Source organism: Ammospiza nelsoni, chromosome 19 (assembly GCF_027579445.1).
Source record: "Ammospiza nelsoni isolate bAmmNel1 chromosome 19, bAmmNel1.pri, whole genome shotgun sequence".
Classification (NCBI taxonomy): domain Eukaryota; kingdom Metazoa; phylum Chordata; class Aves; order Passeriformes; family Passerellidae; genus Ammospiza; species Ammospiza nelsoni.
The window spans coordinates 2,665,829-2,690,402 of record NC_080651.1 but is presented as its reverse complement, the minus strand read 5'-3'; the positions used below and the strand labels follow the sequence as shown (position 1 = coordinate 2,690,402).

Below are 24,574 nucleotides of genomic sequence, written 5' to 3'. Positions count from 1 at the left end.
GCCTGTTGTGGCCCTGGTGTGGGACCGGCCGTGCCCTGGTGCGGTGGGTGAGGCGGTTCTGCCCCCCATGGCTGTGTGAGATGTGTTTGGCAGCATTTGAAAGCAGCTCAGAGCAGAGGTCTTGTAGATGTGAGCAGTTCCTGGCCTGGAGTTCGTCGTGTCCCTGAAATGGAGAAGGGCAATTGTGCTTTTCTGTTAGGCAGAAGTGACGTGTGGTTAGAGATCCCAGGGCAGGCAGGCGCCCTCATTGCTGGGTGCTGTGCTGATTTTGAGGTGGAATTTTATTGTTGCAGCTTTGGTAGTAGCAATATTTTCATTGCTTGTGGCAGATTTTTAAGGTTGGTGGTTTTGGGGCCAGAGAGAATTATTTATTCTCATGGTATTCAGCTGATTTATCTACTGTGGGTAAGGAGGAGGCACAGATGGGAGAAAACTTCTGAAATGGGTTCAGAATAGACTCCCTAAATGTGAACTCAGTGGTACCTGTATCCAGTATATTATATTATTACCTATATACCAGTATAATTTGTGATTATTTTGATCCCTTTTGCTATGTTATCATAACTACTTCTGTTGAAAATAGTTTTATTCCATTCAAATTGCATGTGAATGGGGGGATTGCTCCGGTGATGGGACTGGATTCCCCTTTCCCAACAAAAGTTATTTTTCTGCCTGTGATCCCTCCAATTTTTGGGGGAGGTGGGGAATGACTTGGTGTCACCACCAAATATGTGCAGTAGTGTGGAATATTCTTACAAGTGGGCACAGAAGGAGGGTGGAATTTCTATTGGCTGTTTGTTTGCCCAAACTGAGGGGAGTGTGAGCTGTACCCTACACAAGATGTGGCAGCCTCCAAGCAGTTTCAAAACCATTTGTAATGGGTTTCTTTTAAGTTTGTTATTTGAAGAATTACTGCACACAGCAGCAAGTCTCCCAGAAGCCACCTGATGTGCAGATGTTTCTCAGCTGTGATTGTCCTGACAGGGCTCTTACCACCAGGGTAGTTGGGGAATCTTTGCCGTGTGCAAAACAAAACATGGGAAATGCCAGAACAGCAGGGGTAATGGAAATGCTTTGCTCCAGTTATTGATTAACCAGTACTGCTACATTTGTCAAGCATAGCTTGATCTTAACTTTTTCTTTAAAATAGTGTTCTAGTGAAACACTTTAAGTTAAACTATTTAATAGTTTATTAATTTTATAAAATTATAAAACGATAATAACTATTAATAAACTATAAATAGTTTATTAATTTTAATAGTTTAGGAATTTATTAAATATTTAATAACTAGGTTATTAAACTAATCATAGGTTGTTTCTGAATTAACCATTATCCAAATATTAATATCTTCAAATGCTCACCATGTTTATGTAGCTGACCCTTAAAATTCTGAAATGCAGTATAATAATGTCACTCCTTTTGTACTTTCTTCAGTCATTTAGGTTGATTACCAAACACAGGACAGGCTCTGTAAGTGCTTCCTGACAGCACAGAGCAGTGCTTTGGGCACTGTGTGGCAGCAATACTGAAGACTGCTGGTTAGTAGTAGGGGGTCTCTGCATATGACTCTGCTTTGAATTGTGTTTTCAGTGTGCAGCCTAATCTTATAAAGGATTTCTTCTTGGTTCCCATCTGCTGTGTCTGTGCAGGTTCAAAGGTATCTCCTGCCTATGTGTATTTACTGTGTAAATAAAAAAAAAAAAAAAAAACAGCTTATTGACAAAGCCAGGGTCTATGATCAGTGGGTTCTTAGTTTGTGCTTTACATGTGGGCAGCTCGATGAGGTGTGTGGCAGCCCTTCTGCAATGAAGTGCTTTAACTTCACTGTAGAAACTGAAAAAAAAAGGGGAAATACCCTGTAAAACAAGCACTTTTTCACTGAAAAAAGAGCAGGTATGTGAGAGACTTTGTTTAAAAAGAAATAAAATGTCTTAAAAATAGATAGGGAGACTCTTTTTTTTTTTTTTTTTTTTAATTCAGCACTTGCAATCTTTGCTGGGTAAAGGCTGCAATTCCAGTTATTCCTGCAGCAGAAATGCCTTAACCTGTGGTTTGCCCAGCCACCAGCTGAAGAGCAGCCAAAGTCCGGCAGCTCCTTTCTTCTCCTAATGAGGAGCTCTTCAGAGCTACTTCAGTATTTCTTAAACATGAAGTAAATTACCTTTTAGGCTTGTCTACATTCAGTGACCAATGAGCTCTGGGAAGTGTTTCTGTATAAACTACAGCAAAGCCACATCCTTAATGCTTTCCCTCTGCTTGCCAACATAAACTGCTCCTCATCAGGCATAGCTGGACTTCTTACTGTGGTGGAGAAACTCGAGCTGTTTCTCTACCTCTTGGGGTCTGAAATTGCTCCCATTCCCCGAGCATCCCTCACTGCTGGAGGCTGCAGTGTAATCTAACCCGGCTGGGTGGCAACACAGAAGTATGAGTGTGGGACAAAAATCTTCTTTTTTTTTTTTTTTCATTGTTTTTGTTTAAATGGCTTCATTTCCTTGTGTTTGCTGGAGACCAGACTTGCAGTAGTATAGAAAATAAATGCAAAAATTATAGTTTCCAAATTCCTCGGGGGGAGGGAGTTTGACCAGTGTTCCTGTGAATAATTAGCTTAGACACAAGCAGAACTGTTCCTGCCTGGGACAGCTTCTCCCTGTTCTTCACGCTGTTTGTGCCTAATGGTGCTGTGGAGGTGCCGGGAGGTGCTTCCTCCTCCTCCTCCTCCTCCTCCTCCTCCTCCTCCTCCTCCTCCTCCTCACCCAGGGGCCGGGGCAGCACGAAGGCAGCTCAGGGAGCTCTTGCCCGTGTGCCTGCAGCACCCGCGGGCAGGTGTGATGCAAGGGGTTTGTTATTTATCGAGGCCCCGCAGGGTGACCTTGAGGCTGCTTAAGGAAAACGCGTTGGGTGTGAGCTCAGCTGTCCCCGAGCAGCCGCCACCACTGGCCAAGAGCATCTTGTAACTTGGAGCTGGTTAACTGGGGGTGTGAGCTGAGCAGCGAGTCTGAGCTGTGCCTCAGGCATGTGGACATGTTTTTGAAAGCAGCCTCCAGCTCTTTGTCAGCATAGGTGTTCTCTGGTACCATTGCTTCAAAGTAACATAACCTGACCATTCCTGTGACCCTTGGGTCTAAGACTGGTCTGTACTGGGGCGTCTTTGGGGTGCCTTTGACCATGAGCTGCAGCTCTGTGTTTGCTGTGCGAGCAATGCTGTGACATCTGGCCAGGGCACAGTTTTGCCACCAAGCGTTGCTGCCAAAGGAATGGTGAATTGCTGCCCCCGGTGTGCCAGAGCTGCCCTCGTGCCCTGCTGGCAGGTTCAGCAGGGGCTGAGCCACAGAGCCAGGCAGCAAACCCTGCTGAGAGTTTGACATTTTCTGTCCTCCCTCCCTGATACTGCCGCTCTGACTTTAAAAATAGAATGAGATTGTCTCATCTCAAGGCAAAGGCTTCTCAAGAGGGTTCATTATGTCAGATGTATTATCTGCTCTGCAGATCTTTTTAGGCAAATATGAGTTGTTTTTTTTTAAGTTGTACACCAGCTTTTATAAACCAATGTCTGCAGCACTCCCACACGCAGCAGGAAGGTGATGCTGAGCTGCCCACAGCTCATTTTACATACAGCTGAGCAGGGTGCCCTGTCCAGGAGGAGGGGTGGCAGGGAGTACCCGCTGTGGGCTGTCCCAGCAGTTCACTCTGTGGGAAGGGCCGTGTTACCTCTCTGAGGAGCTCTGGCAGCTTGCACAGTCACGAGCATTTCACTCTAGAAATGTCACCAGAGACTTTTCAGATAGTTAGATCTCGTTTCTGCTCTTACTGGAGTGGGCAGTGGAAACTTGGAAGTTTCCTGTGTCATGTTTGTGGTGTGTCAGCTTGTTGCCACTTCACACCTTTTCTAGATATGTGAAAGAAAAGGAAACTGTTGCAGTTCAGAGGTAAAAGTGCCTTAGGCAGTGATGGAACAAAGTGCCAAACGATGTGGTGGGTTTAGATCTGAATTCCGGTTGATGTGCTGGCCCCGTCCATGCTGAAGGTAACGCACTCTTGTTCCTAACGCTGCAAATGAGGATGTTTTTTCATCTGCAAAGGGATTCTCCTTGCTTTGATGACCCTCCAGTGATGGCTGATGAGAGTATGATAGTCCAGTAGTGGGGAGCAGCCCAGGGAGTGATGGGACACAACTTCAAAGTAAAAGGAAGAGCTTTTTATTTTTTTTTTACTTTGTTCAGAGGATCAAATTAGCAGTCCGCTAAAGCCTTTTAATGCTAAAACTTCCAGAGCATAAACAATGACCTGTGAAAAGGAGTGCTTGGTTCTGGACCCTGCATATGATGAAGTCTGGCATGTCCATTATGGCCAATTAAAGTGACAGCAGAGTGTAAACACTCCTGACTCCTTCTCCTGGCTGCACATGGCCTTTCTCCTCTGCTTGGAAGAGGCACGATGTCACTTTGAACTTCCCAGCCAGGGCACAGAGCAGCCTTTCAGAACCTCTGTGCCCTCTCCTCGGGTGGTTCAGCAGGAGCAGCCCAGAAGCTGAAGCTTGGTCTTCCAGTCAGAACCTGCTGTCCTTGAATTGCACAATTGTAGGAGACACAGAGGTTATCCTGCAGGGGAGGGAGGCTGGCAGTGCACTGCAGCACGGGCCTGCCCTCTCTCTGGGGACTCTTCACTGCCTTTCCAGGATGCTGTCCAGCACTCAGTCCAAGATCTGGATTTTAGCAATAATCTTGCCCCTAGAAGTTCCTTCCAATACTCACCACAATGTGTTAAGCTTTGCCTTAAACAGATCTTCAAATATTAGATTTGAGTAAGTAAACAATCACAGGAAGCTGTTGTGTTGACCAAACTAACTTTTGGCCCTGAATAACTTCATATTTGAACAGCTTAGTAGGATATTGGTGCTCTGCACGCTGATCTTGAACTCGGAGAGATTTTATATTCCCAGTTATATGGGGAGACTGGGTGTTCTTCCGTGTTCTGCAGCAGGAGATGGAAGTGGTTTGTGTGACTTCCTCCCTCCCCATCAGCCTACCTGTGAGCAGCCTGCCCTCCCCTGTGCACAGGCACAGCAACCTGGGTGACAGAGAGCCAGATGTGCGTGAGAGCCAGATGTGGGCAGGAGGGAGCCAGCCGTGGGTGAGAGCTCACTCACGTCATGGACACGGAGACACACGGGTGGCCTCACTTAGTGCTCCTACATTTTCCTCTTCTGTCTCTCCAGTTCCCATCAGATCAAAGGGTAGATCAGCACCTCCCCACCTCTGCCTGACAACTGAAAAGGAAAGGAAACACGCTGGGGAAAACCTGTGCTTTAAAAAGTGTAGCCCTCTTGGTGTAAATATGCAAATGTTTGTAGAGGAGTGGCTGTTTCTACAACACATTAGGGAGAAATGCTTCACACCCTTCTTTGTCAGTCAGTAATTAAGAGAATACTTGCCTTCCAATGCAGTGGCTGCTTAAATAAAGATGAGAGAGCATGGATTTTCTCTTATGATGGAGTGCAACAGTAAGTAACTTTCATCTGAAACCAAGCTTGGCACACCTCCACATGGCACCTCTTCCAGTTGTGGTGAGGTGACTTTTCCTGTGCTTTTGTTGGGAAGAAAGTGGCTGGGGAAGGTGCAGGGGCTCAGGCTTGTATCCCACAGCAGATTCAGCCTGTCAGAGGCATGATCCTGGTGAAGGAGGGCCATGGCCCAGCTGCATGTGGCATTTCTTGTTTCTGGTCGTGTGTGATGGGTGCAGCTCTTCCTAATCAGATTGCAGAGTGGTGGGATACTTGGATCCTCTTTTCTTCTCTGTCTCCTCTGGCATACTGTGAGGCTGTCTAAATGTCAGGGGTGCTGGTGATTTGGCTGTGATGGGAGTGAATTTTAACGAGGCTTGCTCTTCAGCATGAATGTATTGATGTAGGCATGTCATGTAGCCTGTCTGTCAGCCAAGTTTCTAGCTTTCAGCTGCTTTGTATGCCTATTTTGGAGATTGCTTCCAACCTGGGAAAGCCCAGTCAGGTCACTGCAGGGCAAAGCAGAGCTGTATTCCCATACCCACCTAATGCTGACACTGCTTTCCTGCCCCACGAGGATCAGAAGGAATCCATGGGAATCGCTGTCTTCTGGCTCCTGCTTCTGTTTGGGGTGGCTCTTGCAAAGGCAGGCTGGGCTTACTCATCTGCCTTCAATGCAGCCACACAAAGCCTCTTTCGAGGAAGGGAATTCATTAGTTTCTGTGAAGTGGCCTGGGATCTGTGGGCAGCAGGTGCTCCTATAGAGCAAACTGTTGCTGAATATTCAACAGTTGCCATACAAGCCGTCTGGCCGGCTGCCTGTGAAGCACTTGGAGTTATCCTGAGCATCCGATTGGATAAAGTGCAAACCACTTAGGGCTTTAAAGATACCCGCAGCTATGTTGTCTTGGTGGTATTTTAACTTTCGGGGTTGGGTTTTCTTTTTATGAGAATCTTCCAAGATCATAAGCAGCAGCTTTAGTCTTTTGACTCAGCCAACAAAGAAGGGAGCTGCCTAGGAGAATGACAGCCGGTGATTCATATTCAAGTCGTCAGAACCTCATTCTCTTGGCTGGTTTCTGCTAATGACATGTGCACTGGAAACAAATGACTCAGGCTAGAAGTGTCTATTCATTAAACTTCTTAAACTCTCCTTAATCTCAAGTTAGCTCTCTTGAGGCTACCTGAATAACACTTGTTCTTGCCATCCTCTAATTTGGTACATGAAATACTGTAGATATCTAAACTATGAAGGAATAATCTGAGAGGCTAATGTGTGCAATCAGCCCTTTTTTTCACTTTAATTTCCTTAGGTGTGGTTTGTTAGCAGCTTGTGCTAGATGTCATCATTGGAAGTATAGTTCTGTGAGAAACCATGATCACTGAACAATTACAGCTTCAAATAACTCACAGCTTTGCTCAGTAAGGTGTGGATGCCTGTATTTGTTTACCAGCAACATGGCCTGATTCTGTTGTCTTGTAATAGCTTACTTAAACCTGTGTAAGTTGTTTTAAAGATGCTTTGTATGTGTTCTCCTACTGATTATGCCGCAGAAGGAAAAGTTTTAATTCAGTGTGTGACTGTGACAGTTGCACTGCAGGCTGGTTTCACCCAGGGAGCTGAAGGGACACCAGAGTGGTGTTACCTGTTTCTGTGCTTTACAGGATCTGCACGAGGGGTCCCCATGTGCCAGGAGTGTTGTATTTCCAGGGGGCAGGGATTCCACACCCCTGAGTTCTCAAAGCTCAGTGGTACAGCCTGTGGTTTTGCCCACAGGGAGCAGACTGGAGCACGGTGGGCTGATCCTGGCTGCTGTGCATCGCCTGGAATTGTGATAGCACCCATTGGAGGTGGACCTTGAGCACCTAAAAGAGAGAACTGACAGCTACTGGAGCTGAGCCCTGCTCCTGGCAGGGTCATTTGTGGTGCTGCTGGCTTTGGAAGGGCTGAGGTCTTCAGTGAGTGATTTTGCTGCCAGGTGCTCAGGGAGCAGCTGAGATGTGCTTCCTAAACATCCACTTTGTTTGCATCGGGCACTGGGGTCGGGCCAGGTTTGTGAAGAGAGGCCGTGGTAACCTGGGATGTGGCATCCACTCTCCCTCTGAGGAAGGAGCTGGGCTGGGCCTGTTCTCCATTTATCCAGTCCCCATCAGTCCCTGAGCTCCCTCTGCTCGAGGGTGGGGTCAGCAGAAGGGAGGACCTGCCTCAGAAGGGGTTCCATGTCTGGCAGTGAGGATTTCAGAGGCTGTAAAGCAGGTGTCGAGGCTTATGATGGACCATCGCCTCCAAAAACTCATTTATTTTATTCTTCCTTTTTTTTTCTCTTATATATACGTATACATACATATATATAATTTTGTTTTCCTTTCCCAGGAGGCTTTAAAGTGCAGGAATAGAGGAATTACACTTTGGAAAAGAATCCCTGGCACTGAGCAGGCTGGGGACAGTGAGTGTGTGCTGTAGGTGTAGATCAGCTCTCCCATACAGGTAAAGCTGTGAAGATTGCCAGAATGGGCCAGAGAGGAGAAGTGAGCCCTCAGCCCATAGAGATGACTGCACGTTTAATTGCTAATGGACTCTTCAGAGAGCACCTCAGCTGCTATTATTAGAACAAGCAAATGTGTGGTGTTACCTACAGGGAGCAAAAAGGGAGTCTTTGTGGTCTTCTTGACCTTTACTTTCTTGTGTTAATTTGTTTAATACCGGGGAGATTTTCTTGCTGTAAAAACTTGCTTAAGCAGAGACTTCTCCAAGATCTCTGAAAATGACATGCTTATTGGGAGCTTCAGGGATCCACTGTGTACTGTTTGCCCCTCTCTTTCCCTCCTGGATCAGACTTTTAACAGCTGGTGCAATTCCATAATTGCAGTCAGGCTTTATTGCATTAAACTTACTAAGAAAATAATGTCTGTGCCTGTGGGGCTCAGCGTGGGGGAGGAAACTTTGGGAAAATGTAAGATAAATAAACCCTTCTGAGTACTTCTGAAACATTGTACTTGCTCTTCGCAATCTTTGCTTTTTCAACACCTACTAAAAGGACTTACTGCTTGTGCTGTTTGGAGCTCCCAAGGTAATTTGCAAAGAGCAGCAGTGGCGTTGTCCCTGCTGGCTTTGGGAGGGGGCAGGTCAGGTGTGCTGGAGAACCCGGGGCTAAGGCAGGGCAGGTTCCAGGGCTGGTGTCTGACCTGGCAGACCCAGACTGGCTGGGGATGAGGGGCTGGGGCTCAGAGCTGTAAATCTGATTGCATGAGGAGTGTGGCTTCAATGAGTACTGCGTGGTATAGACCAGGATAAATCTTTGGGACACCTCTTGAAGCAATACCTCAGGAAAGTTTCAGGCACAATAAAGCTGACACAGAAAAGTGGGAGAAGGCTTTTTGAATAGTGCCAGGTGTTTCACTGACATTGCTTGTTAGTCTGGAAGGCTTGTTGAAAGCTCAGCTAGAAAAGCACCCAGGTGTCTGTTCTGAGTGTGTACCTGGAGTTTCAAACACAGCAGGCAGTGCTGTCCTTTTCTCTGCTGGGGTATTCATTAGTTAATGAGATTTGAGCAGGTGGGGTTGTTTGGAATTTCTTCAGCCTCCATATGCTAGGAGATTTCAGAGTTATATAAATTAGTATTTCAGGAAAAAGGTGGATGGTAAGACCTACATTTCTAACAGGAGTTTCTGCAAATCTTGAAAAGCTGCAGCTGCTGCCTGACTCTTTTCCTATTGAAGTAGAAAAGACAATTGGTGTCATCAGCACAGAGCATCACTGTTCTGCAAAAGTGGATTTGAGCCTCCTTGGCTCCAGCAGAAGAGTGTCCAGAGGCTGAGGGGGTGGGCTTGGAGCTGAGTGGTGCCACTGGGCCAGTGTCAAACGTGCTCACCAGCAGGGCAGGGAGTGCTGGTGGTAGTGCCAGTGCCTTGGGATTCCTGGGTGGGAGGACAGTTGTGCCTAAACACGAGGTACATCCATGAATGAAATGCTCCATTCCTTGTGCCAATGAACTCAGCTCTGAAAGCTTCCCTTGCTAGCAGTAGCTCAATGGTCAGGCTGCCTGTGGAGCTTCCAGATGAGCTTTGGAGTAGAGCTCTGAGTCAGGACTTGCTCTGCAGCTCTGAGTTATTTGTGTCAAAGCTGAATTGTGTGGCTGCTTATCAAAGGATAGAGTAAAATCTTAGCCTTTATTTTTTCAATTAAGAATTTTTATTTGTGCCTCAGGGACAAGCAAATAGAACCCAGCTTGTCTTGGCTATTCTTAGTATTTGTGGGGCAGGAAGGGGAGGGAGAGGGCAAACAGCAAGAGCAAGGAGCTGCAGTAATGAGAATGATGTCTTATTTTAGTTGATGCTTAATCAAGACATGTGGCTCCAGGAAGCAGGATGAGATGATTTTGCCCTTTTTTTCCTGCTCTCATATATCTTTGATTATCACCAGACTTACCCTAAACAATTTAATGCCTGCCAATTCTTTTTTCATCTTACAAATTTTTGTCCATCCTCAAAGACAGGGTAAACTGTTGGGCTTATCTGATTTGCTTTTGTTTAATCTGTAATATAAATCAGAGGACTAACTCTTGGTGACTAATATATTACCATCTCTCAAAAGATGCCTAACTTTGTTATAAAACTTTGAGGATATTTATTGCTTCAAGAACATTTTATTACATGTTATTTAATGTAGTGAATTAGGGTAAAATTGACTGGGTGTTGTGTCCTTCTCTCCTGTGAAGTCAGAGGCAGTACCTGAGCCCCTCTGGAAGGTACAGGCTACTTTATTGGCTTGCAGGAGCTGGCTTTGTAAAGCAGGTCAGCTTTTTGTGTCATGGCTTTTATTCAGTGTCGCTCTCGCCTACCAGGGCATCAGAGAGTGCCTTGTTGCTTCTCCTGTGCGTGCTGCACTGCCTTCAGGGTTGATCTGCACTGACTCCCCATTTTCCTTGTGCCAGGGCACTGAAATCCAGGACGGTGCCTACCTGGACAGCGAGAGCACGTACAGCGAGCCGGAGCTGTTTGCTGATGAGGAGGGGATGACTCTGGCGCAGCAGGAGGTGCACCATGAGTCTGACATGGACAGCGCCATCGAGAGCGCCCAGAGCTCCGAGGCCTCGGACGTGTGTCGCGGCGAGGACAAGGACAGCGTGCTCGGTGGCCTCTTCCTGCCCGGGGACAAGTGAGTGGTGCCAGGGAGCAAGGAGCCTCCGTGTGGCTAATCCCTCCTGGGGGAGGCTGAGGATGCCTGATGGATTTACAAACTTAACATCCATTTACAACATAAGGGGGATGGAGGTCCAGGTCCTCTAAGTGGCTTTGTCTCAGTCCTGGCTCCTTCTGGCACGTTCTGTGAGCACTCACAGGACTTGCATGTTGTGTGTTGAAGTGAAAGCATTGGGTCTCTCCAGAACAGATCACTGCAATAACATCCCCAAAAACAGAGATTCTTCTCTGGTGCCATAAGCTTTATATGCTGGAATTAAAACAATACTTCTTCCTGCAAAGCAGTTCAGTATGGGGAATACTGCTGCAGTCTTTTGTACATCTACTTGTGTGCCTGGTGTTGTGGCCTCTGCTGATTTGCTTTGCAATTTCGTGTAGCGAGTTAATTCTTTGTGTTTCTAATTTTCCATAACCTTTCTTGTGCAACAGTAAATTGTGTTTAACACGGGGTGTCCTGGCCTGTGTGTGTGTTGTCATAGTTTGCTGTTAACACCAGTGTCTCTGTAACCCTAACTTGACTCTTCCCAGGTGTGCACCTGGGAGTGCTGGTTGAAGATGGTTGTGGGGGAAAAGACCCTAATTTGGCTTAATCCTGCTTTGAACTGAATTAATGCAGTCACTACCAGACAGAGCTCAGCTGGGCTTGCTTTGTAAGCCTCTGCCTTGTCTTCCCTATTTTTGGCCTGTCATCTTGATTTGTGCCTCTTGAGCTTTGTTTGTTGCTAAGGCAGCCTTTCTTCTCTCTCCTGGGCCTCCTCGGGTGCTCCCTGTGCTGCCTCATTCCTGCCCTCCTCCTGAATTTCTCAGCTAGCTGAGTTTTGGCTTCTCCCATCTGCCCAAGCAACCTCAGAGACTTTATCAAGATAATTACAGTTTCCATCAGCTCTTTATCAAGCTTGTCTCCTCTGCTTGCCATTCCCAGTTCTCCAAAGCCCCATCTTTGTGGTGACTGGCTTTTTCCCATGCTGTATTTGAAATGTTTTTCTTCCCAGCTGTGCCAGTCAGGCTCTTGTGAAGGGGGTGGGCCAGGCATTGTGCCTCCTGTACCCTCCTTCTAGGCCAGGCAGGAGCTACCAAGAGCTGCTGTGCTCTGATAGACCTTGATTTATCCTCTGAGACCTCCTCAGCTTTGGTAAATCTGTTGGGGAGAAAAAAGCATGAGAAGCTTCATGCTTTTGTGTTAAAAGAGGCAATAGAGCTATTTACTTTGGGCAGTAGAGAGATTTACTTTGCTGCTTGCTGAAGGAGCAGGTGGGTAGTTATCAGGTGTATCAGGCCTCTGAAATCTTGCTCTGAAGAACAGGAGATTACCTTTGAAAACAAACCAAAAAAGCACAAAACACTTGAAAGTTCCCTTCAGAAAGTGTTAGAATGAGGAAAATCTGTCACTATTAGCCAGCTCCTTTGCAAATGACTGTGTAATTCCTAGGCCTCTGATCTTGGTGGGAGTGTTACAAGGAGCTTCTTCCCAAACTCACTTGGTGTAACTGCAGTTGAGATGCAAGCAGCAGTAGGATTGTAGGATCTCCCAAAAACTTACCACCACACAGTCTGTCTGTGGCACACTTTATGAATAAATGTTAGTGTGATATGTTGAGCTTCTCACTAATCCCTCAGCCAAGGAGCCTTGTTAGATAAGTTCCATCTATTTCTTGTATGAGTATTCCTATCTTTATCCTTCAGTAGTGTGCCTGGCTTGACTTGCCCTAATTTCTGTTAATGTGAGTTAGATAAATGAGTTGCAGGTTATAAATGGATCTCATCAAAACAGGGGAAACAAAAGAGCATACATCTGAAATGTTGGCAGGCTTCCTCTTCTACTAATTGCTTTTGGAGGGAAGGGATATGCAAATGATGCTTGCAGCATCCACCAAAGGAACACTGGTGCATCTCTTGTTTACAGCTCACAAGTGGAGTATTAGAGGAAGAGGACTCTCCCTGTAGAGAGGTTGAGAGGCTTAAGGTAGACTCAGAAGAAATTTTGGAGGAAATATTGTTGAGCTGCTGGAGAATAATGTCAGCTGAGAGTTGCTGTCCCAGGGCTCAACTGATGGAGCTGGAGATACAAGCACTGTGCACTGAAGCAGAGGGACAGAAAATCTTAACCTGATCTGCATAAAGTGCCAACAAATTTCATTGGTGCTTGGTCTGTACTGCAGAGAGGGAACAGTTGGGCTGTGCCAAGGCCTCACAATTGAAGCATCTATTTCAGGTCTTCCAGGTGTATTTTCTGTAGGGAGAAGTTTGTTTTTAAGAACTTTTTTGTGAATTTACTGGCTTGTCTGTTTGACTGCCTCACCAAGGTGGGAGCTGAGTAAACCTGTGTAAAACACCTGCATTCTGCAGGTGCACTGCACAGGGCAGTCTGGAGTCTGGGCAGGTGAACCCTGTGCACCCTCTGCAGCCACCTTGCTCTGTTTTATTAGATTTGATGTGCTCAAAACTGCTCTGCCAGCTGCTTTCCTGTGGTGCCTGACTCTGCTGATCTGTTTACCTATGTGCCCTCTTTCTCTGAAGTCACAGGGTCCTGCCACTCCCTGCCCATTTAACATCATTTCAGGTACTTTTCTGGTAGTTAGACAGCCTTTTCTTGTGGTCCATATATCCTCTGCAGGACAGAATTTGTCCTGATGGAAGGAGGGGAGGAACCCAGCCTCCATGAGTCACATCAGAAGCTTTAGTGACTCTGGTAAGGGGTGAACAGAGGTTTCTTTCTGACCACACAGAGGAGAGTGGCTGGAATTCCTGGGGTGTGGGAGAGGGTGTGTCTGGATTACTGGGAAACTCTCTGTGGAATAGAGTGACAGCTTCTGTCTTATACATGTTCCTCTCACTATCCCATGCATTTCAGAGCTGTCTGCATGGTTCCTGCATTCAGAGCAGAAATCCCCATGTGGTCTTCACATGGAAATGGTGGCTGAGGATCATCAAAGTGTGCTCTTTAAAGCAAAATGGTTTGTGCTGATCCAAACTTGTCACACAGGTACCTTGTTCATAGATTCTCATGCTCTTGTCTCTCAAGGCACTGTGTCAGCTGCACATCAGGTACATTGAGCACTTCAGGGCTTTAGCACAAAGGTGGGTTGCAGCCTCAAAGAGGGGACAGCCTGTGAAGGTGGAGGTTCCATATGAGGTGAGGCGCTATCAAAGTCGGCCTTCGAGATGTTTTGACCTCTTGTTTCAGGTCAAGTCCTCACAACCCTTCTGCAGCATCTGACCTCTCTACTTATTCCACCGCCTCCCTGATCAGTAATGAAGAGCAGTTTGAAGACTATGGGGAAGGAGATGATGTGGATTTTACTCCCAGTAGCCCATGTCCTGATGATGAGACCAGAACCAACGCCTACTCTGACCTTGGCTCATCTGTCTCTTCCAGGTTGCTCCTTATTCATTAACAAACAATTTTTCATTTTTATTCTTCTCTGACCATAGCAGAGTTTACACTGGTTAGGTAGACTCACCTTAAAAGCAGAATATTATGAGTTCATTTCCTGCCTTTTAATTGACAGACTGCATGTAATAATAAGAGCTATAGCAAATATGTTGTTTCTGATAACCTCTGTTGGGTTCTGTTGAAATAACTGGGCTATTTCACTTGTAGAGATTTCTTTCTATTGCAGACAATAATTCCACAGTTTAGGGCTAGTACTGGAAGGGATTTGCTGCAAAGGAAACCAACTTCACATTAGGTACCCACCCTGGTATAGTGAAGACTTACAAGAGAGCTGTTTCTGTTTAGCATTCTGATACTACAAATCCTTAGCACTAATCTGTGAGGGGAACTGCTGCAATATGTTCAGGGGGTTATTTGAAACAAGCATCCTACTGACTTGGAATGTCTTGGGAAACATAAGCAAGGAGCTGCTGTCTGTTAGGAGCTACAAATCCACAGCAGTGCCCTTGCCTCCTGCATGTATCCTTAGTCTCTGCAGCTCTTACCTCTTGTGGCCAAGGCAGGTCCAGACTGTACGGTCCTTCCCCCAGGCAAGGAATGGGTGAGCAGGGTTGGGAAGAGTTGAGCAGGAAGATTCTCTAGGATTTGTCTGCTTGGATCAATAGCACACAGAGGTCTTGTCTTCATTGCTGACACAGGACAAGCTCACTGCATGCTTCTGTTCTGCATGCAGCCCCCCCGTGCTCCCTGTGTTTGCAGCATTTCTGCAATCCTGCCTGGCCACGTCTCTCATGCATGCAGAGCCAGACCCCTCCCCACTGCCCCTTCATGGTGATGGCTCATGTCTTCCATCCCCTCTTTCCTCAGGTTTATGCAGCACTTTCCATTCTCATTCCTGGGGCTCAGTGCACATCATGCTATGATTGCTGTCTTTTATTTGAGTTTATTTTCTCTTTATCATGCCAAGAGGTACTGTTATCTCCTCTATAGACCTGGGTCCACTTCTCCCTTCCTCCTCATTCCAGGGTTCCTATCATCCTACCATCTGAGGGGGTTCATGTGACTTCCTACCAGACCACTCTTTTCTTTATATTCCTGCCTTTCTCTTGGAGAGAAGTCTCTTCAGGTTGCATGCCAGGCTCTAGTGGGAAGATGGGCAAGATGATAGGGGGACATTGCTGAGGTTGAATATACTCATGTAGCTGCCTTTGCTATGTGCATCACAGTGGACCACATGTATGTTTTGCTGTTCTTTTGGTCACCCAAACTGATTCTTTCCACTGCCACCCAGAAATATCCACATCCTCTGGAAGGCCTCAGCTCAGACAGGTAGACTTGCCCTAAGAGTAGCACAGGCCATCATCAGCTCTGACATAGATGAGCTGTGGTTAGAGATGGTTCTTCAAGTCCCTCATCTGTGATTCTGACACACAGTCACAAGGAAAACCTGTTGTGGGTTGGTTACTACAGCCAGTAACATCTCTCCTTTCCTGCAAACAGTGCTGGCCAAACCCCCCGAAAAATGAGGCATGTTTATAACAGCGAGTTACTGGATGTTTACTGCTCACAGTGCTGCAAAAAGATAAATCTCCTCAACGATTTGGAAGCCAGGCTGAAAAACTTGAAAGCAAACAGGTAAGCAGCCTATTGCACTGCTTTTTGCAATGCCCCCTTGACATGGGACTGGCTAATAGCAGGAGGAGAGGGAGAGCAAGCCTCTCCCTTCTGTATCCCATTCCTTCTTACACATGTTGTTCTTACAAAACAGTAAGAAATTTAGACTTGGATATGTAGCCCAAACCAAAATGCTGTTCTTCATCAGCTCTTAAATATTTTTTCTGATTTAAGGTGCAGATATCATTGCTAAACTCAAATATTTTAACCAATGAGCTCTTTGATTGCAGAGTGAGAGTGATATTTCAAGGAATTTTTCCCAGGAAGTGGGATCTGCTGTGCTGCTTAGTGCAGATCTACAGTTAGCTCCTGCTTTCTCCAGGTGGGAAGGAGGGATCTCCAGATCCTTGGCTAATGCACATAACATTACATACACCTCTCCTAAAGCTACTGGTCAGCAGAGGTACTTGGCTTCTCTGGGATTTTTTTAATGATGTCAACAATACTTGAAAAAATGATAAATCCTGTGGCAGAAGTTACTTTTGGAGTTCTTTGCCATTTCAGCCTTTCCCTTATGTTTCTCTCTCTGCCACTTGCCACTCGATCACTCCTAAGCTGTGCTGAGCACTTAGAAAGTGCTTCTAACAATCACCTAGAGTTTTTGAAGGGAATTATTTGGTGGGATTTTAGCTCCCCCTAGAAACTGGATGTGAATCCTGCCTGTCAGCGTAATCCCTGGGACGCAGCGCTGCCCTGCTGCTCCTCCCTGTGCACAGCAGTGTGGAACCTGCCATGAACAATGTTCTGCCCCAGCAAGGCTCTGCCAACATCCAGACCACGAGCAGCCAGGGCTTTGGGAATTTTCTGAGGGAGGCTGGATATGCCTGACCAAGAGCTGTGTCTGTGCACACAGAGATGTGACATCCTCTTACCAAGGCATGCAGCAGGATATTTTTGATCTGGTTCCAGTGCTGTCTGCAGCAAAGGGTCTTCATTTAGATAGCACCAGTCTCTGGCTGCACAAGGGAACTGTAACAATGGAAAGACCTCAGTTCCTGTGCTGAACTGGGAAGCATTATGGGGAAGGATAAACTAACTGTTCATAAAATCATCTAAAAACTGGAAATCCAGAATAAATGTCCATCACTAACTTGGCGTCCCTTTGTGGTGTTTCTAATGTTAGTTTCGCTCGGATTTACACTGACAAATCTCTGCTACATGTAACAGTATCTGCAAATTGACTTATTAATGATCACACTAATTTGTCGCTTCACTCATCTTTGTGTTCTTAGTAATTGCAGCTTTTGATTCAGTTGTTAAAGAATATTGTTCACAGAATCATCTTTTGAGTAGGCTAAAAATGTCCATTATATTTCATTGTGCAATTGAAATTGAAGTAAATAACTGTTTAATTTCTATATAATTCCTTCTGTATCCATGTAGCCCTAACAGGAAAATATCAAGCACAGCTTTTGGAAGGTAAGAGTCTTCAAGTTTTGTATGAATATTTATGGAATCAGCCATAACAATTCCATAAGTGGGAGTGGAAGACAGAAGTAGGAATAATTTTAGAAAAATAAAAATGTACCAAAATAGGTTTTTAAGGGAAGGGGCCTGTGTTTGGGTATGAATGTTGCCCCTGTTCCTCTTGGAGCAGGCCCCTGAATTGGAAACAGCTCTGTTAAAAATATAGATAATTTTTGCTTCCTTGTCTGCCAAATGTATTCCTTTGTACTGCTATTTTATCAGTCCAGCTACTGCTTATTTAACCCTCATAATGTGAGCCTTGCTGCTGGTGCCAAAATGTGAAGGAAAGCAAGAGCACCCCTTTAAAAAGGACATACAGAATTGTCATCTTCCTTTGACTGAGCGAACCAGCCCTGGTCTGGGGAAGGCTGTAAGGTTCAAGGACATTTTAGATAATCTCCAGTGTTACATGTTCTGACACTATTCTGCAGTGGGAACTGCTTGATATTTCTTTTTTTCTGTTTTGTTTTGTTTTTTTTTTTTAAGTTCTTACAATATGAAATTTTCTAGCTTAACTGTACCAACCAATGTGCAATGGTGACCTTATTTTAAATTTGTAATAAGGCAAATACAATTCAGTGCATAGTATGAATAAGACTTAAGTATTTTTAAAACTATGTTAATGCTAGTGGCAGATCCTATCAAAAGCAACAAAGAACTCACTCCATAGAACTAATGTCATTGACTGTGCTCAGTATGACTTCATTTAGCTCCCAGTCTCTTGTAAGGCTTGGGCTTAAACAGTTGTAATTGTAACTGAAATGATTGCACAGATTTTACCATGGATGTTCAAAGTCTGAAGCCAGACTCTTTGTCCTCCCTCCTCATCAAGCAAAGTAATGATCCTTCTGATCTTTCAGACAACTCTTCCACAACAGTAACTTCAGCAGCAGTAATGGCAGCACAGAAGACTTGTTCAGAGACAGTATAGACTCCTGTGATAATGATATCACTGAAAAGGTGAGAATCTGTGCCCTGTGAGTAATGTACCCAGCCAAATCCTGCTGGAGCCCAGCATCAGGGGATCAAGATCTTGCTCAGAATTACCCATGATCTGAAGTAGCTTATTTCAAAATGTCCTTGATGTTCCATTACTATTACAACTTTTCAGGCTTAATGCAAGAACTGAGCAAGCACAGCTCTAGGCATTGTGTTAGGACTTCTTTATGGTGTATTTGCAATGATCACCCTCAAGGAACATGCAGGGTCTGGAGAACTCAGAATTGTGGGGCTTAATTTTGCTGCTGGCTTTGCAGAGAAATGTGCCCCCTTTTAAAATGGTAGAGTAGCTAAATGCCAGTTAGAATAGTGAGGGAGTGTTTGAAGAGGGACTCAAACTGAGTCTGTTTTGCTTGTCCTTCCAGGTCACCTACCTAGAGAAGAAGGTGACAGAACTGGAGAACGATAGCCTGACAAATGGTGACCTGAAGAGCAAACTGAAACAAGAGAACACCCAGCTGGTTCACAGGTAACAAAGCACAGAGCCAGGTCTCCTCACCACCACAGCTGTGGGGAAGGAATATTTCTACCTCTAGAGTATGACCAAGTCTTCTTCCTTAATGCTGATAGATGAAATAAGGCTTCATCTGGAATTGGGGCTGCCTTGCTGAATTTTCAGCAAGAAGAGGCCTGCAGGCAAGTGTTTTTGACAGAGATGTTACTGACTTGTACAGAGAAAATGCTTCTGCTGTAAGAGAGGTTACCCCTGGTGGTTGGGGTTTTTTCCTTGCTTGTAGCAAGAGCAGAAGGCGGGGTCTTAGTCCCAGCTTCATGAGACTGAAAGAATACTAGATGAACTGATACTACTTAATTCTGTGTTTATTAGTAAATAGAGATACTGGGAGATGTTAAATGCCAAAATAGATGGTGAATTAGAATGAAACAAAGGAGTAGGCAGAAAAGAGAGAGGCAATGAATTTGCTTCTGAAGCTGTTACTGAAATGAGATCTGATTTCCTTAGAGTTCATGAACTAGAGGAATTATTGAAAGACCAAGAAACATCAGCAGAACAGACTCTGGAAGAAGAGATAAAGAGACACAGAGAAGCTTACAGCAAGTATGAAAAAGAGAAGGGCACTGAAATTGAACTGCTAAATACAAGGTAACAAACATCTTGGTGCTGCCTTGAACAGGGAGAAAGGGCCTCTTTTCTTCGTTTTTACTTTGCTCGTAAATGTAGGCTGTTCACCAGCAACAGTGCACAGATGGTGGCAGGTTGGCAGCTCTGTAGAGTAGCTCTGCAGTCACATGTCTAATGCCCAAAAGCTTGGAGGATGCTTTACATTAATGCTTTAATCCACGTGGGCCATGTAGACAGCTTAACTGGATATTTGGCACACATTCAAGGAGGGAATTGTGACCAGTTCTAGCAAATGTTTGTGCCTGTGTTTGTTTTTTTCCAACTTATGTTTTTTCAGCTACCTGTTGTTAGGAGCACAAGAACCTGAGGGTTGGGGTAGCATTTTGGGCCTTAGAACTGAACAAGCAAAAATGCATGTTAAAAAGTGCTGTGGTTAGAAAGATTTTCCCTATTTGGTCTATCAAGTTCAAGTGAGATGGCTTTTTAGAGCATGCTATTGTGCATGTCTGTGTTCTTGAAAAGAGGTATTTGCTGTAAGACTTTTTTTATTAATGCAGGGTTCAGCAACTGGAAGAAGAAAATGGTGATCTGAAAAGCACTGTCACACGGCTGAAATCCCAAACAGAGAGATTGGATGAGGTAACAAAACTCCTGAGTCCTTGAGCAACTTAACAGCAGTTTATGTAAGAGCAAACTCTTACAGTGCTTGGCCCAGCTTCTTACATTTTCCTCCCATAAACCAGATTATTGATGGAATTGGAACATTGGTCACCTTTAGGGGCAGGAATGTCCTGAGACACAAGGCAGTTTATGGCCAGCTGTGTCTGTAGGTTCCTGTTGTGAAGCTGAGGTGTGTCCTGCTCTTGCCCCCTGTTCTGAAGTTCCCTGTTGGTTCCAGGAGAGGCAGCGCATGTCAGACAGGCTGGAGGACACGAGTCTGCGGCTGAAGGATGAGATGGATTTGTACAAGAGGATGATGGACAAGCTGAGGCAGAACAGGCTGGAATTCAACAAGGAGAGGGAAGCAACACAGGAGGTAAGTGTGAAGAGGGATGTCAGACCAGGCAGTCTCATATCACCTGCATGGAAGCCCTGGGGAGAAGGAATGGGCAGGATGAGCACTGAGAGCACCATATCCAGTGAAGCTATTGCTGGATTGTGTTTCTGTGGGAAGGGTGCCCACAGAGCAATGAATGCTGCAAGAATACTTAAAAAGTGCCAATCCCTGACCCAAAGGGCTTACAGCTCTTGGAGAAATGTGTGCCCTAACATTTCCCTGTGTTTGCAAGGGAAATTATGCATGAAGCTTAGGAATCACAGCCATTGCCAGCTCTGGGGCCTTTAAGGGGACCTGTGATTGCAAAGGAAGAGGAAGAGGCTGTATTGTAGGACTAGCCTCAGCCAGGCTCAGGAGTGCTTTTGCTGGAGTACAGAGGGGGCTGTTTGCAGGGAGGGCTGCACAGACAGGGCCTGTTTGCTGCCCACAGCTCATCGAAGACCTGCGGAAGGAGCTGGAGCACCTGCAGCTGTACAAGCTGGAATGTGAACGTCCTGGACGTGGCAGAAGCTCTTCCTCCAGCCTGAGTGAATTCAATGCCAAAACCAGAGAGGTGGAAATGGAGCATGAAATAAAACGGCTGAAGCAGGTGAGCAGGGAAGGGCCTCTCAATCCACATCAAACGTACAGGAATACCTTGAAAAATGCAAGCCCAAACACTCTGCCTTCAGATTTTGTCCCCTCCTTTCTCACACAAGCACAAAGACGCTTGTTGCATCTGTGCAGGACTTCTTGCACTGGTGATGTAAATTATGCTCCAGGAAAACTCAGGCAGGGAGGCCTTATCACTGGAGGTAGGAGTTGCTGTCAGCTGCACCCTCACTGTATGTCATCCAAGCTACCTGTGATGTTAAAATATTTTTTTTAAGAAACCTTGTAAGAAGAACTTAAAAAAAGTCTTTTCATCCTTAAACAGGAGAATCAGAAACTTCGTGACCAAAATGATGATCTGAATGGACAGATTCTAAGCCTCAGTCTTTATGAAGCTAAAAACCTCTTTGCAACACAAACCAAGGCCCAGTCACTGGCTGCTGAAATTGATTCTGCATCAAGAGATGAGGTAAAGTGCTTTTCTAATCAGGCACTACATCCAAGAATATGCAATTTTCAATGTAATTAACTGTCAAGGTTGAACTCTCTGAAGCTGACAAATGAACGACAGAAAATTCTGCTTTGCTAGGAGTTCAAGGATGTTAGAAGATTGCCTTAAATCTAACACTGTTTTGGTATCCTTATATTATAACTCTCCCATTTTTCTCTCAAAAAAAATTGAATTATTAGGATCTCAATGAACTGTTTTGCAGTTCTAACATTTTGTATCTTGCAGAGTAATGTGAGAGCATGACATTAATTTCATACAAAAATGGCCATTGCTAGTTACTTTAATTTTTACTTTCTGTTCTAGATTTAGTTCATGTTACTTCACTAACAAGCTCTTACTTATATATTTGAGCTATATATTCCCTGTAGCAGAGCTGAATTCTTGGAGAAAGTAACTTCTGTGCAAATAATAACTTGGTAATGCTTTGAAAGATATTCTGGGGAACTCCTTTGTATGTGGGCTGAGTCCAGCTGATGTAGCTTCCTCTGAGCTCTAAGACAGATTGTGAGATCAGGCCAATGGATACATGAGAGCTCCCAGGGAAGAAGACAGGTTAGTGGTGAAGGAGATTAAAGGAATTGTTTGTCCTTGATGCTCTATCTCTTCCAGACAGAATTTCCCATTTCTTCATCAAGAAAAGTTGTGACACAGAAAAGTCCTTTTTACCCAGTCTGTACTGGACTGACCTGTCAGCCTTAGCCCCTGGGCAGGCCCTTGAAGTGAAGGCCCTTGAATTATGTATTTGAGAACTTAATTTCTTGTTGAACCAGAGGACTGTGAAGAAAGGCTGTTTGCTTGTAAAGCTCTAATTAGGTAAAAGCAAACTGGCTTTTGCTATTGTCAAGAAAAATTTGACTTTGTCCCTTTCAATCTCGTGGCTCTGGCTCATGTGAGGAGTATCCAGCACTCCCCCTTTAAAGGAATAAAGGCCTGAAAGCAGTGGCCCAGACTCAGCAAAACCTCACAGACCTGCACAAACTGTTCCCATTGTGCCATTTTCCTGTATGAGCAGAACAAAGGTAACAATCTGCAGATTCAGGGTGGGACTTCTGTGAAGTCTTATGAAAATGGACAGGCAAATAACATGAGCTTTAGGAGGATCTGGGGCTCTGACATGCCTTGGCAGCTTTTTCAGTTTGGCATTAAACATTCAGAGATGAAAAGCAAAGCAGTCTTCATCTTTAGAGAGGTTGAGGGGCCTTTTACAGCCAAAAATCTGGTGAAATACATGTATGTAATACAGAACATTGAGTAGCAAGTGGATTGTTCTTGTGGAGTATGTAGTGGTTGTTTTGGGGATTTTTTTGAGAGAGAGTATGCACATCTCTCAAAAAAATCCAGAGGAATTCTCGAGGAAGCACATGTTTTTCCTGGTGCAAAACACTGACATAATTGTTTGGTTCAGCAGCCTTTCATGCAAACACATTTAGATTTCAGTAGTAATGAAAAAATTGAGTATCATGAAGCTCTTGCTCTGAGATGAAGCAGTTGATCCATGGTATGGATGCAGGATGGATTAGCTTGTTAGATGGGGAACTTGTTTCAAATGACCTGCCAGAAGATCCCTGAGATGACTGTTCACCACTTCCTTTGATAGCAAAGATCTGTAGCCTACAGATTTGTTTCTAGTACAGATACAGGGATGAGCTGGAGTTAGAAAACCTGTCACAAAAGGAATTGGTGATCTTGAGCAGGCACTGGTCTCTCACCTGTCTCAATTTCAGGCTGTTACATAAACTACTGAGAATATTTCAGGAGTAACTTGGAAATGTTGTGTTTTAGCTCATGGAAGCCCTCAAAGAACAGGAGGAGATAAATTACAGATTGCGACAGTATATGGACAAGATAATTTTGGCAATCCTGGACCACAATCCATCTATCTTGGAAATAAAGAATTGAAGAGAATATGAGAAAGAAAAGCAGCAACTGCCTGATATTTCTGCACATGCCACTGGATCTCAGCAGCACTCTGATACTGTAAATGAACCTATAAATGATAGAATACACACTAGGTGTGAGTGTGGGTGCGCGGGTGTGTTTCTATGATGTTTGGTACACTGTTATTTGTCATTGAATTGGCTTGGTTAGACTTTTTCCATGCACTTTCAATACCTGTGATGAGATGGATACTGTATATTAATGTAATAACAATATAACTGGATCATGTTGTTTTAGATACTGGACAAAATGACTCTACCTCTAGTTGTAAAGGTAAAAATAGACAATGGAAACATGGATGTGGCCCTAACTTTAGGAGCAAGAATTTTTTTCTTTGTTCTTCCAGGAATTTGGGTACCACAAACCAATTGACATACCCAGGTTCAGTTCCTGACTGGTGCTGACTGTAGTTTCCTATTTGATTTAGTTTTAGTACTTAAACCACACATCAGATAAAAAAAAAAAAAAAAAAAACAAAAACAAAAAACCACCAAAACCACACAAAATTTGGGAAAATACACAAAGTAAATGGGAAGGAAGGGAAGATACTGCAGAATTTTTGCTAGTTATGAAAAATCACCATCCATTTGTTTGCCACTGTCAGCACAAAGTGTTTTTCATATAAGATCACTTTGGAGCCTGCTTTCAGATGCTCTGAGCCTGCTCTCTAGTGTGTGTGCATGTGTGTTTTTTATGTCAGGGTCCCTGTAGCATTGAGGCAAAGAGGTTTCAAATCTGTTCCCCTATTTTCAGGGGTATATTATGGGCCATTAAAATGAATTCTGGGATTCTGCACCTTCCCCATACCCTGATTTTAAAGATTTCACTGAAGGAACACATTCCAGTTCTTACCAAAAAAAAAAAGAAACAGAACAACAAAATATTTGCATGAAATATCTCACCTTAGGGGGAGGAGGAGGACCAGCCCTGCACATGATGTGCTGAGTTGCTTTCCCACCCCAGACAGCCGCACTCCTCTGGGAATGGCATTTTCTGGGCAGGCTGTGCAGAGAACGGCTGGTTCCTGGCACAGCAGTGGAGGACAGTCTGGGACAGAGTGGCTTCTGCCTATAGGACAGGCAACAGGAAAAGAGCTTCATCTTGCAGGAGCTGCCAGTCCAGACTGAGCTCACATGTGCATATCTAAAGCTCTGAG

The 24,574-nt window shown here is 44.8% G+C and overlaps 1 protein-coding gene across 4 annotated transcripts in view; it reads left to right on the top strand.

Annotated features, from left to right (window-relative positions):
* RAB11FIP4 (RAB11 family interacting protein 4) overlaps positions 1-23,947 on the top strand; it is a 110,383-nt gene extending 86,436 nt beyond the window's left edge. For 3 of the 4 annotated variants that reach the window (XM_059485611.1, XM_059485612.1, XM_059485614.1), the window contains 12 exons: positions 10,439-10,662; positions 13,891-14,082; positions 15,601-15,735; positions 17,158-17,193; positions 18,102-18,201; positions 18,606-18,709; positions 19,202-19,342; positions 19,879-19,960; positions 20,220-20,357; positions 20,809-20,967; positions 21,295-21,438; positions 23,263-23,947. In XM_059485611.1, coding sequence (XP_059341594.1) covers positions 10,439-10,662; positions 13,891-14,082; positions 15,601-15,735; positions 17,158-17,193; positions 18,102-18,201; positions 18,606-18,709; positions 19,202-19,342; positions 19,879-19,960; positions 20,220-20,357; positions 20,809-20,967; positions 21,295-21,438; positions 23,263-23,379 — 1,572 coding nt within the window. In that variant the 3' untranslated portion in view covers positions 23,380-23,947. The remainder of the gene's footprint in view (positions 1-10,438; positions 10,663-13,890; positions 14,083-15,600; positions 15,736-17,157; positions 17,194-18,101; positions 18,202-18,605; positions 18,710-19,201; positions 19,343-19,878; positions 19,961-20,219; positions 20,358-20,808; positions 20,968-21,294; positions 21,439-23,262) is intronic. The other variant, XM_059485613.1, reaches the window with a different exon arrangement.
* The last annotated feature ends 627 nt before the right edge of the window (positions 23,948-24,574 follow it).